The 16,577-nt window shown below is 40.8% G+C and overlaps 1 protein-coding gene across 2 annotated transcripts in view; it reads left to right on the top strand.

Moving 5' to 3' along the window:
* ADGRA3 (adhesion G protein-coupled receptor A3) overlaps positions 1-16,166 on the top strand; it is a 132,304-nt gene extending 116,138 nt beyond the window's left edge. For both annotated transcript variants that reach the window (XM_027544170.1, XM_027544171.1), the window contains exons 16-19: positions 510-633; positions 10,194-10,339; positions 14,363-14,458; positions 14,594-16,166. In XM_027544170.1, coding sequence (XP_027399971.1) covers positions 510-633; positions 10,194-10,339; positions 14,363-14,458; positions 14,594-15,836 — 1,609 coding nt within the window. In that variant the 3' untranslated portion in view covers positions 15,837-16,166. The remainder of the gene's footprint in view (positions 1-509; positions 634-10,193; positions 10,340-14,362; positions 14,459-14,593) is intronic.
* Positions 16,167-16,577: the final 411 nt, after the last annotated feature.

Raw genomic sequence — 16,577 nt, 5'->3', positions numbered from 1 at the left:
CTCTTTAAGCTGGACATATATGACATTTCTTGACATTTAGTTAAGAAACAAGGAGATTTTGATATAAGAAAGAAAGACTTGAGCATTTCATTATGAAAGGCCACGAGGAAATGCATTGGTTGTTTAGACCGTGTTATCCTAGTAGGTCAGGAAAAATAGAGATTGGCACCTTGTAGAAATTTCTGGGAAGCAAACAAGTAATCCATCTGTCATAAGACATCATAACTAACAAAAGCGGACGATTTCTTATTATGGAGAATTTGTGTAGCCTTTAGTGGATTGTAGTAGTTCCATTTGACTTGTCTTTTTTAGTGTATAAAGTTAAATGTTAAGAAACTGTATTGTGTTGAGGGATTTCTCAAAACCTGTACGTGTGTGTGATAGTATGTTTTAATAAAATGTTTGCACATTTACATTTGGCCTTGTATGAATTAGGTATGTTAACTTGGAGATGTCCAGCTTCAAGTATATTAACCCGAGTATTAATTTTTTCCCTTTTCTTTTAACAGTTTGATTAGAATCAGTCTCAAAGGCTGGCACATGCTTGTGAATTTGTGCTTTCATATTTTTCTGACCTGTGTGGTCTTTGTGGGAGGAATAAGTCAAACTAGAAATGCCAGCGTCTGCCAAGCTGTAAGTCAAAGTGAAAAAGTAAAATAAAAAAAATATACTGGTATTAAAAAGTAATTTCATATGTTTCATTGACTGTAAAAGGAAAATTGTTTCTTTAAAGCTTTTTTTCCTGAGCTAATTAAAGTTAACCTGAATGTTACTTAAATAATTCAGCAGTATACTTCAAGTTCTGAATTATAATTTCACAACGGATATATGACTTATGGAGCTTGTCTTTTTATCTTTGGGAATTTTGTGCTGCTTGTTATGTCTGTTATAATGACAAACGTTGAATTTTAAAAATTTATAAAATTCTGATATACCTGAAGAAGTAACATTTTCTGACAGGATTTTAAAAATCTTATCTATTTATGGAAACAGGAATTATAAAGATTTTAACTATAAGATATAAAAACAAGAAACTTCCTAGGTATGGTAAATATGAAGAATTTAAAAATCTTCAACTCTTAATTTCAAGTAAATGATTACATATATAGCATTAGTAAACAGTGTTCTAATAGTATAAGTATAAAAAACAAAACTTTTTAACATATGAGTAGGAAATACATAAAATTGTATTTATTTGCATATTATTTTCTATGTGCATCATAGCAAACAGTGTCACATAGAAATTCACAGTTCAGATTACGTGGATTTGGATGTCAGTTCTGCTTTTTCCAGTGTTTTTATGGGCAATTTGTTCAACTTTTTTTAATTGCAGATAATGAGATCTACCCTCTTAACCAATTTCTAAGTGTGTTGTATGGTGATTTAACTCTAAGGACATACAGCAGATCTTTAGAACTTTTTCATCTTGCGTGGCTGAAACTAGACCTACGAAACGGCCACCTCCTGTATCCCTTCCCCTCACCTCCTGGCCCCACCATTCTACTTTCTGTACCTGTGAGCTTGACTTCATAAATACCTTATATCAGTGGAATCATGCAGTACTTTTCCTTCCATGATTAACTTATTTCATTTAACATAATATCCTCAAGGTTCATTCATGTTGTAGTATGTCACAGGATTTCTTGCTTTTTAAGACTGAATACATATGTCATTGTATGCATACACCACATTTTCTTTATCCATTCATCTATCAGTAGACATTTAGATTGTTTGCAGCTCTTGAATGTTGTAACACTGCAGTGAACATAGGACTACAATTATCTTTGATCCCGATATCAATATTTAACATTTCTGTGTCTCAATTTTCTCACCTGTAAGTTAGGAATAATAATTGAGTTGTTGTCAAATGATGAGACTATTTGCATTAGAAAAGCTAAAGTAATTTACAGATAAATTATTAGAAAAATAGGAAAACTTGTTTCCTATGTATGTAGTTTTTTTATGTAGTTTAATATACAAAGTGTGCTGCTAGTATGCAGAAATGTAACCAAGAGAAAACATAATTAATGAGAAGGTAACATTTATGTAGTATCAAAAAATATCCAGTACTTAGAAATAATAAAAATATTCAAGATTTGCAGGTAAAATTTTAGTGTATATTAAAGAAGACCTACATAAATGGAGAAATACACTAGGTCTAAGGATAGGAAAAGTGAAAGTCAGAGAGGTAGCAGTTCCTCCTAAATTAATCTGTAGATAAGAGAATTTTTCATGAAGCTCAATAAAATGGTCCTTAAATTTATATGAAAGTAAAGAAGGATCAGTGATAGTTAGGATACTTCTGAAAAACAGTAGAGTAGGAATTCTTCTTGGAGAAGGTGATGGCACCCCACTCCAGTACTCTTGCCTGGAAAACCCCATGGACGGAGGAGCCTAGTAGGCTGCAGTCCATGGGGTCGCGAAGAGTCAGACTCGACTGAACGACTTCACTTTCACTTTTCACTTACATGCATTGGAGAAGAAATGGCAACCCCCTCCAGTGTTCTTGCCTGGAGAATCCCAGGGATGGGGGAGCCTGGTGGGCTGCCGTCTATGGGGTCGCACAGTCGGACACGACTGAAGCGACTTAGCAGCAGCAGCAGGAAGTCTTCTAATCACCCAAACTGTTGAGGCTGTTGGAATTAAAACTGTGCATCAGAGTAGGGAGAGATAAATGGACCAGCACAGTAGAATAGCAGCCTTGGAAGCAGACCCACGCAGAGATTTGGTATGAGACAGATGTTACGTGTCTCATCAGCTGGGTCAAGACAGACCATTGTCCAGTTAAGGGAGCTGAGGAAAATCTATGTGGAAAAAAAGGTTAAAGTGGATCTGTACTTCATGCCATGTTAAAAAAGTCAGCTTTGGGTAGATTAAATATTACAAGTCTAAACGAAAGTGTTAAAATTTATATTAGAAAATATCATAATCCTTGGGATAAGGAGGGATTTCTTAAATATGACTAGAAAGAAAGAATGTACTTTTGACTAAAAATATCTTTTTCTTTAAAAAATGAAGATTCGTAAGGAAAGTGAAAAGACAAGTTCCACATTAGAAGACACTATTTTCAGTACATATGGGCTTCCCTGGTGGCTCAGATGGTAAAGACTCTGCCTGCAGTGCAGGAGACCTGGGTTCAATCCCTGGGTTGGGAAGATCCCCTGGAGAAGGGAAAGGCTACTCACTCCAGTATTCTGGGCTGGAGAATTCCAAGAGTCAGACACGGCTGCGCGACTAAGCATATCACAGCATGAATTCTCAATACATAATTACTGACAGAGCATTAGAATTAAAAAATGTATATATTAAAAACTAATCAGTGAGAATGCCACAAACATCCCAGTTGGAGAAGTGGTGAGAGTGACAGGCATTTCATAAGAGAAGAGACACAGGACCAGCGTACACGGCATTGGTGGTGACGGAGATGCAAATTCAGATCACTACCATATTATGCCTTTTCTGTCAGCAAAAATTAAGCCCGGCAGTGCCAAGTATTGAAGAACACGTGGATCCACATATTTTATACATACTGGGTAGGAATGTAAGTGGATGACTCCAGGAGCTCTACCTTATACAGGTAAACTTTTACACAGTCCCACTACAGGGCTTAGAGTGAGTGCCTGTGAATATTCATAGCAGCAGTCTACACCGTAGCGGAAACCTGGAAGCAACCCAAGTGCCCATCACTGAGAGAGTGAATGAATAAATGGTGATATTATGCAAGAGTCAAAGTTAATGAATTACAACAAGGCGTAGCAGTGTGAGTCAGTCTCAGGAATATAAGTGAAAAAATTAAGTCCCATAAATTACATTCATCCTGATATTTTTCTTTATAAAGACAAACATAACTAAAATGAAACAGCATACTTTTAATGAAAACACATAGGTGCAGTAAAATCTTAAGAAAGAAAGCAAAGGGATGATAAGCACAGGATAAACGGTGATGATTACCTTGGGTGCAGGGGTTCTTAGGTGCTGATACAGGCTTTTGTCAAGATCCTGCCTTTTGTCTTATTGATAGGTTGGTGGACACATAAAAAACTATTTAAGAAACTAAATAAAGGCAGGCCATGCTTGTGTGCTCGGCTCAGTCATTAGAATGTGTCATTAACCTAAGGCTGATGATGAATCCAATATTTTCTTCATGTAAAACAGTTTCAAATATGTATGTGTGTGTATATAGGAATTGTTGAGAGAATTAATTGACTCCAGAGTACCAGGTATACAGTAAGTGCTCAGTAATGTAAGCTATTATTATGACGGTTATTGGTATAATTATCTCTTAGCTGTGCAGAATATTCCCCTGTATTAGGGCCACTACTATACATCTGAAATCAAACTTGTTTGAAGCCTACAAGAAGTTAGGTAATGGATCCCAAATCAACTTAATAAGTGTACAGAAGATAGTGCTTCTCTTTTCTCAGTGTTTTCTCCCTTCTTCACCTGGGTGACTCCCACTTACTTTGTAGGTCTCAGTTTACTGTTTTAGAGATGCAGTCCCTCCACCTCTTCCCCTCATTATCCTAGCTGATTAACATTCCATAGTGCCTGCAAAACTTTATAATTGACTAGTATTTACCTATTTGTTGTCCCTGGACTCGAAGCTCTACAGGGATGGGGATTGTACTGATTCAATTCACCAGTGTTCATCCAAAAATCAGTATAAGACCTGACACATAGTAGGTGCTCAGCAGATACTGGGTAAATGAACAAAAATGGCCTCTGTGTGCAAATAGTAGAACTCATTCAACCCTGGAGTTGTTTTGAACATAGACTATTAGAGTACTCAACACACAATGGTGGTAATAGTCTCAATTCTGTCTAAAAATACTCATTGATTCACTAAGGAAATGAACAGAAAGAGGCCATAGTAGAAATGACTGCCTTTCATCATCCTGAATGGTATTTTATACCATTTCTAGAATGAAAAGGATAGGAAAGTACACTGAGTTTTCAGGGCCTCAAGAATGAATGTCTATTAGGTAAAGAATTACCTGAAAAAGTGTGAGGTGGGCAGGCTTCTAGATGTTTTCATATGTTGTTTTCTTCTGTTTTTTTTAGTGTTCTTCCTCTGTGAAAGACATAGTATCATTCTTATTATTTCTGACTCAGACATGACTTGCTTCACTTTATGTTTCTAATACTTATTCAGTTAGTAGCCAGCTGTGTCTGCCAGAACAGCCTGTGTGGCTTGTCTCTTAACCTCAGTTCCGTTCAGTTGCTCAGTCATCTCCGACTCTTTGCGACCCATGGACTGCAGCATTCCCGGCTTCCTTGTCCATCATCAACTCCCAGAGCTCGCTCAAGCTCATGTTTGTCATGAACAAACCTAGTGGTGGTGGTTTGTTCATTCAGTTGTGTCTGGCTCTTGTGACCCCATGGACTGTACCTGCCAGTCTCCTCTGTCCATGGGACTCCCCAGGCAAGAAATGCTGGAATGGGTTGCCATTTCCTTCTCCAGGGGATCTTCCCAACCCAGAGATCAAACCTGGGTCTCCTGCATTTCAGGTAGATTCTTTACCTACTTAGACACCTGGACAGCCCCTTAACCTAGTAGGGGCTTCATGTTTCTTCTGCAAAATAATGGGGTGGGCTCGTCTTCCATCTCTAAAACTGAACCCTGAAGCGTGCATCTTCTACATGCATTTCTTAGGTGCACATGATTGGTGTTGTCTTTGGCATATCTCCCTTTTAGAGCTCATGTATTTTATGAATGGTGTGAACAGGTTCTAATGCAGTTTCTTCCCTGAAATAATTGGCTGAGGTTATTAAAGGCCCCACCAGCCAGGGACTTCCCACTCTGGTTCTTATGTCATCCTTTCTGGGTGGTGCCATGGGTGCATGCTGTAGCCTTGAACTTTCTTTTGCAAAAGGAGCCAAAGGGAAACTGAGAAGTTGAGTGATAGAGTAGAAGAGGCTGTTGACTCAACAGGGTTTGGAGGAGATCTGGGTTCTGGGTCAGGATGTGCTGCCAGATAACTGTGTGATCGTTAGTTTTTGGTCCTTGGTTTCCTAGCTATGCAGTGAAAGGATTTGGCTACAAATATTTAGGATACCATGTTGCTCTACCACTCCACAATTTCATCTGTTAACTATTGTGCCAGCCGACCTTCTCAGGTGTCTTCTGGTCTGTTATCCAGAGGACTGCTGCACGGGCACATAGGATACACAGGGAGATTCAATCCATGGATGTTAAGAGCTTTCTACTTGCCAGCTACTGCAAGTATGTTATGTTAACTTTCACATTAACCCTAGGAGGTAGTTCTTACTCATATTTTATTAGTACAGAAATTGAGTCTTAGAGAATTGAAATAACTTGCCCCAAGTCTAGGGCCTTTGGGTGGCAGAGCCCTGATTCAAATGACAGTCTCTCTGAGTATTCCTTGCCAATCCCCACCCTTAACACTGCCTTCTTCTTATTGAGGACCAGGATGATGTAATAGAAGAGTCTCAGGCTTTGGGTTTGAGTTGCTGCCCCACCACTCTCCATGTGGCCTCTAGAGGATGATTTAACTTCTTTCAGCCTCCATCTCCTTGTCTGTAGCAGTAAGCAAATTGTGACACTAAGAGGATAAAATAGAAGCACATAAAAAATTGTCTAATACATTTTGGCATACATAGCAGGCATTCTGGAGAAGGCAATGGCACCCACTCCAATACTCTTGCCTGGAAAATCCATGGACGGAGGAGCCTGGTGGGCTGTAGTCCATGAGGTCGCTAAGAGTCAGACACGACTGAGCGACTGCCCTTTCACTTTTCACTTTCAGGCATTGGAGAAGGAAATGGCAACCCACTCCAGTGTTCTTGCCTGGAGAATCCCAGGGACGGGGGAGCCTGGTAGGAGGCCGTCTATGGGGTTATGGGGTTGCACAGAGTCGGACACGACTGAAGTGACTTAGAAGTAGCAGCAGCAGCAGCAAGCATTCAGTAGTGGATGCTCTTAATTTTTATATGTATTCATATCAGACTATGAGTATTAAAGATTTTTTTGCACACTTGCTGTGTACGCTGCATTATTATAGGTTTTGTTGGTGGTTAAAAACCCAACTGTTAAAATGTCTCATCTCTGGTATGTGAATGTTTATGGTTAGGTAACATATAAAGTCCAACTCTTCAAGATAATTTTTTGTATCCATTTTGCACCTTTGAAAATTGATATCTTGAAGTAAGGTGACTTTCTTAAGTTCTAATCTGTTGCATTTAATGAATCATTTACATGCCCTATAAATTAGATTATTTCCAAACTATTTACAAATTTCCCACATGTATCTGATTTATTTGGGAGAAATTGTGACAGAGAGGTTGTATTTCAAGTATAGCCCAAGTGTCCGATGGAGAATAAAATAGGAAGCACATATGTGTGCTCAGTTGTGTCTGACTCTTTGTGACCCCATGGACTGTAGCCCACCAGGCTCCCCTGTCCATGGGACTTTCCAGTCAAGAATGCTGGAGCAGGTTGCCATTCCCTTCTCCAGGAGATCTTCCCAACCTAGGGATCAAACATGCGTCTCTTGCGTCTCCTGCATTGGCAGGTGAATTCTTTACTGCTGAGCCACCTGGGAATCCCCAAATAGGAAGCAACTTTTTTCCAAAAGATAGGAATACCATTGCTGCTAGACTAGATCTCAGTGCCTCCTTTATTCTGTCTTATGGAACGTTTGGTGATTTGCTTATGTGACTATTACCAGGTACCATTAGACCCCTAAAATTCCACTATTGGTAATAATTGTTTAACTGGAAGGCTTTAGTATCTTTTAAGTATGAACACTTCTCTGCAAATTTGAAATGCCATAGGAAACACTTCAAAATCTAAAGGTTGAGTTTTACCTATTAGATCTAAAACAAGAAAATTCTCCATCTTGCACTCCTGTGTTGAAAATATTTTTAACTTCTGTTTTGAAGCTTATTTGAAGCCTTGTCTCATTCTTTTGACCTCTACATCGGAGAACACTGTAGAAACAGAGGATACCATTTTGAGTCAATATCATTGATTGGTTTTGAATGTTTTGGTTTTTATGCACCAAATCCAATTATACTATTTTTATTTACAACATTTGATGTGACACCAGATAGCTCAGAGGGTTATTTTATGCTTTTTGTTCCACTTGCATCTGTAAGCTTTGCTTTTCTAGTGCAGTGAGTAAAACTAATAGGAACCATGGAGCAAGTTTTCTGCTTAAGAAGAAGATATTGTGAGGACTTTCCTGGTGGTCCAGTGGTTAAGAATCCATGTTTCCATTGCAGGGAACATAGGTTCGATCACTGATTGGGGAACTAAGATCCCTTGTGTTGCAAAACACTACCAAAATACAAATAAATAAAAATCAAACAAATTTTTAAAAGATGAAGATACTCCGACCCTCTGGTTCAGCCAGGCTGGATCACCCTCTTAGCCCTTTCAGTCATTGAGAGGACAGTGACTTCCCTGGACAAGTGACCACCCTAGTGTTTGCCCTGCAGAATAATCTGTGTACTTCCATGTCACCAAGTTTAATGAGGCTCATGTCTCATTAACATGAGCCTTAGGCAGCAGTCTGGATTGTTCTGTTACTTACCTAGGATTGATGATGTCAATTTGATTTTCTTGAGATTGGAGAGTCATCCTTTTTGAATTAAAAAAAAGTTTTTTTTTCCTTGGAAATTTCATTGATAGAAGTTCACCTGTAATCATTGTGTAAGAAGAAAGGATCAAAAGATAGAATTAGATAAGAAAATTGAATTATGTCCTTGCTGCGCCATGCATTTATTTTTCTTAAAATAGATTTTAAACCTCTCTTACCCCATATTTGTCTATCTAGAATTTTATTTCTAACTGCTGTTGCTTCAGACACAGTTCACAAGGTGAATGTGCCCCCCCATCATCCCTCTGGGAGGAACTCAATGTCATCACTTACCTATATTGCAGTTCTCCATCACCTTTCGAGTACTTATTATGTCCCAGATATTGTGCCCTTTCAGTCCCTACAAAAACCCCTAGGGATGCTTATGGATGGATAGTCTTTCTACTATTCACATGAGGAACATTAATTTCAAGAATGTTTACGTTATTTTCTTAAAACCATACTCATAATAATAATAAAGATATTGCTGTATTTTTAATCACATATAATGTACCAGGCAAAGTGCTAAATGCTTTATATAGGGTGTCCTATTTAAAGCCTTATGGTACTTTAATATTATCCTCAGTTTACAAATGAGAACAGTGCTTGAGATATTCTGCGAGTTTGCTTAGGTGTCACAAGGGGTAGATTCTGGTTTTAAAACCAGGCAAAATTGTTAATTCCAGAGCTCACTCATTTCAAATAATCACCGATCTGTTATACTGCTCGCTTGCCATCCATTTTGATACATAAAAGCTGTGAATTAGAAATATTCAGGTCTCTGACTCCAAAGTTTATTCTCTGTTGACTGTGACTTTTGCCCTCCAGTTACCCTTGACGTCCCCCTGATAGCTCAGTTGGTAAAGAATCCACCTGCAATGCAGGAGACCCCAGTTTGATTCCTGGGTCGGGAAGATCCCCTGGAGAAGGGATGGATAGGCTACCCATTCCAGTATTCTTGGGCTTCCCTTGTGGCTCAGCTGGTAAAGAATCAACCTGCAGTGTGGGAGACCTGGATTCGATCCCTGGGTTGGGAAGATCCCCTGGAGAAGGGAAAGGCTACCCCACTCCAGTATTCTGGCCTAGAGAATTCCGTGGACTGTATAGTCCGTGGGGTTGCAAAGAGTTGGACAGACTGAGTGGCATTCGCTTTCACTCTCACTTACCCTTCACCTCTGCATTCCTCTTTAAAATAGACTTTAGGAACTCGACTCTAATTTATAGCATAGCATCTATGAGAGACATGGCTTTGGTTTACTGTTGTCCAGGAGTGAATTCCATGGTATGTTTAGTGTCATCTTAGGTATAAGTTGTAGTCCATGGGCCTCCTATATTCAACTATAGATTCGGTCTCTATTATACGCCTTTTATTTATTTATTTTTTTATTATACGCCTTTTAGACTGCTTTCTTTGTTCATTAGCGGGCAAAGGAATGGATCGTTAGAATATACCTTCGTACAGTTTCTGAGTCAGATATTCAGAATAACTTAACCAGTCTTTTTGAGGAAGTTTACTGGCAATTATTATATTTTGATTGTAAAGGGGAATTTTTTTTTTTTTTTTCATTTTAGTTCATGTATTCTTCTTTCTAGGTTGGAATAATTCTTCATTATTCCACTCTTGCTACAGTACTATGGGTGGGAGTGACAGCTCGGAACATCTACAAACAAGTCACTAAAAAAGCTAAAAGATGCCAGGACCCTGATGAGCTGCCACCTCCACCAAGACCAATGCTCAGGTATCTAATATCTTCGTGTACTATCTTCTGTTAAATGTCCACACATATGAAATTTAATGAAGTATGGCCATAACAAAAAATTGCTGAGTGAACTTTGGAACGTGGAAGAATAGACTTGTAAGCAGCCTCGCAGCTGGGAGTTCTTTGTGAAGTTTTGTATCCTCTCTTGTCTTTCTATCTCATCTAGAAAGTGGGAATGATTCTCTTTCATAGACTTGTTGTGAGGCATAAGTGACTTAATGTGTAAAGCACTTCAGACGGATGGTACTGGCCATGGAATAGACTCTGAAAATATTAGTTTTTATTTCCTTGAGGTCGTTTAGTAGATTTCAGTCTTCTCAAGTATGTATCAGTGTCATTATTCTCCAAGAAAGAAAAAACAGTTTTGGTGTCGTGCTATTCCTAATATCATAATTTAAATCAGTTGTCAGTGAATTATTATTCTCAATGGGTAGAAGACCTGTCCTTGAGGTCTTTACAGTCTGTGAGGAGACAGGTGTGAGAAGAACTACTGTAGCTGTGTAAGAGCTGGAGTGGAAGTACATTCTCTGAAAGCGCCAAAGAGGAACTGTAATTCTGAGGGGTCAGGGAGAGTGGGGGGCTATTAAGAATTGCTTGACTACCACATAAAGCACAGAGGTAGCACTTTAAATACAGGATCATATTGCAAGCTGAACAGATTTGAGAAGTGCGGTTTGACTGTGGCTGGAACCTAGGGTTTATGGTGTAGAGTAGCGTGATTCAGAGTAAAAGCTGAGTTTCAGGTTTTAGAGGGCCAGATTAAATTGTGGGCTATACATTAGAATGCCCGAAAGTAGGAGACATCTACAAATAATTCTGCTGAGGTCATTAGGAGATCCTCATGAGTACTGCATAGGGTCTTTTGCCCATTTCAAAACTGGGAAAGGAGTATTTCAAGGCTGTGTATTGTCACCCTGCTTATTTAATTTATATGTAGAGTACATCATGAGAAACGCTGGGCTGGATGAAGCACAAGCTGGAATCAAGATTGCCAGGAGAAATATCAATAACCTCAGGTATACAGATGGCACCACCTTTATGGCAGAAAGTGAGGAAGAACTAAAGAGCCTCTTGATGAAGGTGAAAGAGGAGAGTGAAAAAAACTGGCTTAAAACTCAACATTCAAAAAACTAGGATCAGGGCATCCAGTCCCTCACTTCATGGCAAATAGATGGTGAAACAATGGAAACAGTGACAGATTTTATTTCCTTGGGCTCCAGAATCACTGCAGATGGTGACTTCAGCCATGAAATTAAAGATGCTTGCTTCTTGGAGGAAAAGCTATGACAAACCTAGACAGCATATTAAAAAGCAGAGATTTTGCCGACAAAGGTCTGTGTAGTCAGTGCTGTGGTTTTTCCAGTAGTCATGTACAGATGTGAGAGTTAGACCATAAAGAAGGCTGAGTGCTGAAGAGTTAATGCTTTTGAACTGTGGTGTTGGAGAAGACTTTGGAGAATCCCTTCGACTGCAAGGCGATCCAACCAGTCCATCCTAAAGGAAATCACTTCTGAATATTCTTTGGAAGGACTGATGCTGAAGCTGAAGCTCCCAATACTTTGGCGACGTGATGTGAAGAACGGACTCATTAGAAACAACCCTGAGGCTTGAAAAGATTGAAGGCAAGTGGTGAAGGGGGTGACAGAGGACGAGATGGTTGGATGGCATCAACGACTGGATGGACATGAGTTTGAGCGAGCTCTGGGAAATGGTGAAGGACAGGGAAGCCTGGTGTGCTGCAGTCCATGGGGTCACCAAGAGTCAGACATGACTGTGTGACTGAACAACAGATGAGGACTGCCACCGGCACAGTGGCATGGAGGTTAGAGAGGACACGTGTTCAGGAACTTGAGGCAGTTTCTCTAGGAGTGATGACTAGCTGCATTTGGGAGCTCTGTATGGGGATTTGAAGGTGGCTGCAGGTTGTCTGCTCCAGTTGGCTAGGGTCCTTCTGCAGATGGTGCATCCATCAACTGAGAAAGTCACAGAGGAAAAGTGGGTGGGGGGACCCAGGGAGGGTAAGCACAGGGGAAGTGGGCTCACCCATACTTTCTCATGGAATTTTACATTTGGGGAGTCTAGTGCTCAGCAGAGAGGACACACTCTGTGTCCCCTTGACAGGACAGGAGATGTGTTAACATGTGTTCATTGAAGCACTGATAAGGAATGAGCTCTCCCAGGGAAAAGTCAGCTAACAATGATCCCTGGGCCATATCAGTGTTGAGTAGATGGGCCATAGCAGATAAAGGGAAGAACTGAAAGAGAACATTTGAAGATTGAGGGGAGAGTGGTTCAGTGAGCGGCAAGGGACAGAAGGAGTGCTTGGCCACAGCCAGATTCTAGGATGCGATTTGACACCCCTGTCACTGGTGTTAAAGGACCTGAGGGTGATGGTGTTTGGCCAATAGACAGGGATCCATCCTCATGCAGCTGTTTGTTTCTGTTGGGTTTCCTTTCTGTTCGGTGATTAAAAACACAAAGGGTTTAGTAAAAGGCAGCCTGAGCGCCAAAGCCTATGTAGTCCTCTGTGGCTGGTAGGTACACCCTTTGCTTTAGACGGTCAGGTTCACCCTGTAGGCTGCCGTCCTTTCCCTGAGTTCTGGAGCTTAAGGAAACTCAGCGTCTGGGCTACATGGATGATGGGCAGGGACTTGTCCTGAGTCTACTGGCCCCAGAGAGGGCAGTTTCAGTAGCATGGTAGCTTGGAAGCAGCGTCACCTCGCAATAAAGGTGAGGCACATGTTGGTGCTGTTGTTTCCAGGTGTTTGTCACCAAAGGGAGCAAGAAAGAAGGTGGTAGTTGAAGGAAAGTTTTAGGATGGAGAAAACGTGAACATACACATAGGCTGGAAGGAAGAAGCAGTGGAGAAGTAGATTTAAAGCTTTAAAGTAAGAATTAGTTGGTAGCAGGCAGTCCTGGAGTAGAGGTGGGGAAGGAGTGGCAGAGAGTACTGTGGAACTCGAGACAAATTTGGGTGAACTGGTGCTTCTTTGTCAGGTCAGAAGCAGCTATGAATTGGTTCAACAGGAAGAAGGGCAGGGTCACAAATGCTGGCCTTCCTCTAATCTGTGGAATAAAAGACATAGTTTTATGGGAGTAATTAGCTGTCTTTTTCAGCAGTAATATCATATTGAAGATTTTTAGTACCCATAAGCATGACTAAGAAAAAAATATATGGGAAAATGCGTTGTGAACATTGCCTTTATCAAGCCAATTCAGCATGTTGACTGTGACTCTGGACTTGGCAAATGCAGAGTTAAGACTGGCGTACCCAGGGGTAGCTCACCAGGCCAGGAAGTTCCCTAGGATCTTTTCAGAGCACTCAGAGAAGCTGCTCCTCTCTGCCCCAAAAGTTGTTCTTCAGAGGACCAGCTAGCACTCCGTCTCCCTCAGTTCCTCCCAGCAGGTCTGTGGGCAGTTGGTGAGGAAGGGCCCAAGCGCTGTGGGCAGCTGGGATCCAGGTACCTTCCTTACCTCCATTTCAGCTGACTGAGGATAAGCATACATAGCAGCAGGACATTAGATCTAGCAGGTCCTGCTAAGCATTAATATGCAGGTCTAGCCTGGCATTAATGAATAAACGATGTTGTTACATTTTTAGTGTGAACAGTGGCACAGTGGGATCTTCAAGTCCATTTTGCAGTGGACTAACTTTCTGCTCCACTGGCTGAATCTAAAAGAAACAAGTATAAGCCAGAGCCCTACCTGCAGGAACTGGGTGTTACTTCGCCTGCCCACAGGGTGGCAGAAGCTGATCAGCTTTCCTTCAACTCAAACTTGGTAGATCTTCCGCTTTTTTAAACTAAAGAAATCAAGAATAAATAAAAACTTAAAAAAAAATGTTACTGTTAACAAAGGAGCCTGCAAATGTTAACCTCTCCTGAATTATTGAAATAGTGACTAATCTTTAAGGAATAACTTCTGCAGAAATGAGATCCTACAATGTGTACACCTAAAGCAATTAGATTGATGAGCTGTTGTTTCCATCGTTGCCCCTACTAGGTTCTACCTGATCGGTGGTGGTATACCCGTCATAGTTTGTGGCATCACTGCAGCCGCAAACATCAAGAATTACGGCAGTCGGCCAAATGCACCCTAGTGAGTATTCAGTGTTCTCTTTGTACCTGAGTTGGTTCCTTGAACTGTTTCCCAGGAACTAAAGCTTACTGCAACTTTTTAAACACTTTCTTGACATATGGAGCATTTGAGCTGGTTCTCCATTTTCTTTCCTAGTTGCTGGATGGCGTGGGAACCCTCCTTGGGAGCCTTCTACGGGCCCGCCAGCTTCATCACTTTCGTAAACTGTATGTACTTTCTCAGCATATTTATTCAGTTGAAAAGACACCCTGAGCGCAAATACGAGCTGAAGGAGCCCACCGAGGAGCAGCAGCGGCTGGCAGCCAATGAAAACGGAGAAGTCAATCATCAGGACTCCATGTCCCAGTCCCTGATTTCCACATCGGCCCTGGGAAACGAACACACCTTCCATGCTCAGCTTCTGGGGGCCAGCCTTACCTTGCTCTTGTATGTCGGCCTGTGGATGTTTGGGGCCTTGGCTGTTTCTTTGTATTACCCTTTGGACTTGGTTTTTAGCTTCTTTTTTGGAGCCACATGTTTGAGCCTCAGTGCGTTCATCGTGGTTCACCATTGTGTCAACAGGGAGGATGTCCGGCTCGCATGGATCATGACTTGCTGCCCAGGACGGAGCACCTATTCAGTCCAGGTCAACGTGCAGCCCCCCAGCTCCAGCGGGCCGAGCGGGGAGGCTCCCAAGTGCACCAACAGCAGTGCAGAGTCTTCATGCACAAACAAGAGTGCTTCGAGCTTCAAAAACTCCTCCCAGGGCTGCAAATTAACCAACTTGCAGGCTGCCGCGGCCCAGTGCCACACCAATTCCCTACCTTTGAATGCCACGCCTCAGCTCGACAATAGTCTGACAGAACATTCAATGGACAATGATATTAAAATGCATGTGGCGCCTTTAGAAGTTCCATTTCGAACAAATATGCACCCAAGCCGCCATCATAAAAACAGAAGTAAAGGGCACCGGGCCAGCAGACTCACGGTCCTCAGAGAATATGCCTACGACGTCCCCACGAGCGTGGAAGGCAGTGTGCAGAATGGCCTGCCGAAAAGTCGGCTGGGCAGTAATGAAGGACACTCTCGGAGTCGGAGGGCGTACTTAGCCTACAGAGAGAGACAGTACAACCCCCCCCAACAAGATAGCAGTGATGCCTGTAGTACGCTTCCCAAAAGCAGCAGGAATTTTGAAAAGCCTGTTTCAACTAGTAGTAAAAAAGATGCAGTAAGGAAGCCAACTGTAGTTGAACTCGAAAGTCAGCAGAAGTCTTATGGCCTGAACTTGGCCATTCAGAACGGACCAATCAAAAGCAGTGGGCAGGAGGGACCCTTGCTGGGTACGGATAGCACTGGCAATGTGAGGACTGGGTTATGGAAACACGAAACTACTGTGTAGACTTGGTGGGCTTCCTGGGCAAGAAATCCATATAAACTGTGATAGTCACATTCCTTTAAGCTATGAACATGTAAAAGCAGACTGTTTACAGCCACCTTAGGGATTCAAAAGAATTTTGAATAAACTTTTAAGTTTTGGATTTTGTGTATTTTATATCCCCCAAGTGTTGCATTTTTATAAATTTTGGAAAAAGCCTCTAAAACAGTGTTTCACATGTCAAAGCACCAGCAAGACATTTTGGGAATCTGAAATGTAATTTTCTTGAAATCTGTACTATCTACTTAACGTTTCAGGCTTGTATTTAATACAATAAATAGGTGTTTGTCATTGTGTCAATCTTACATTTTTACATTTTACAGTCCCAGAAGCATTTAGTTCTAATTTAATGAAGTTTGTGCATTGGGATAATTTAGCCAGAATTATACATAAATCAATTATCAGATTTTTTACATGATTAGCTTCACTGATGATGGCATGTAAATCAAATGGCTTCTGGAATGACGTATTTTGTAAATACTGTTTTAAATACTATAAGTTTTTTTTTTAATCTCACAATTTTTTTTGAAAATGCAAATGCCTAAAAACTTTGCCTAAATTACCTTATTTTCACCCTATCACTTTGGTCATATTAATACCATTTTTTTATATTTATGTGGCTTTCAGTGGTTTATATATTGGTTTACTTATTCTTTTTTTTCAAACACAAGTTATTTTTTTTTCTTTTTTTTAAAAAAATATTTA

Source organism: Bos indicus x Bos taurus, chromosome 6, assembly GCF_003369695.1.
Source record: "Bos indicus x Bos taurus breed Angus x Brahman F1 hybrid chromosome 6, Bos_hybrid_MaternalHap_v2.0, whole genome shotgun sequence".
Lineage (NCBI taxonomy): Eukaryota > Metazoa > Chordata > Mammalia > Artiodactyla > Bovidae > Bos > Bos indicus x Bos taurus.
Note: the sequence above shows the minus strand (reverse complement) of the source record. Positions and strands in the feature narration are given on the sequence as shown.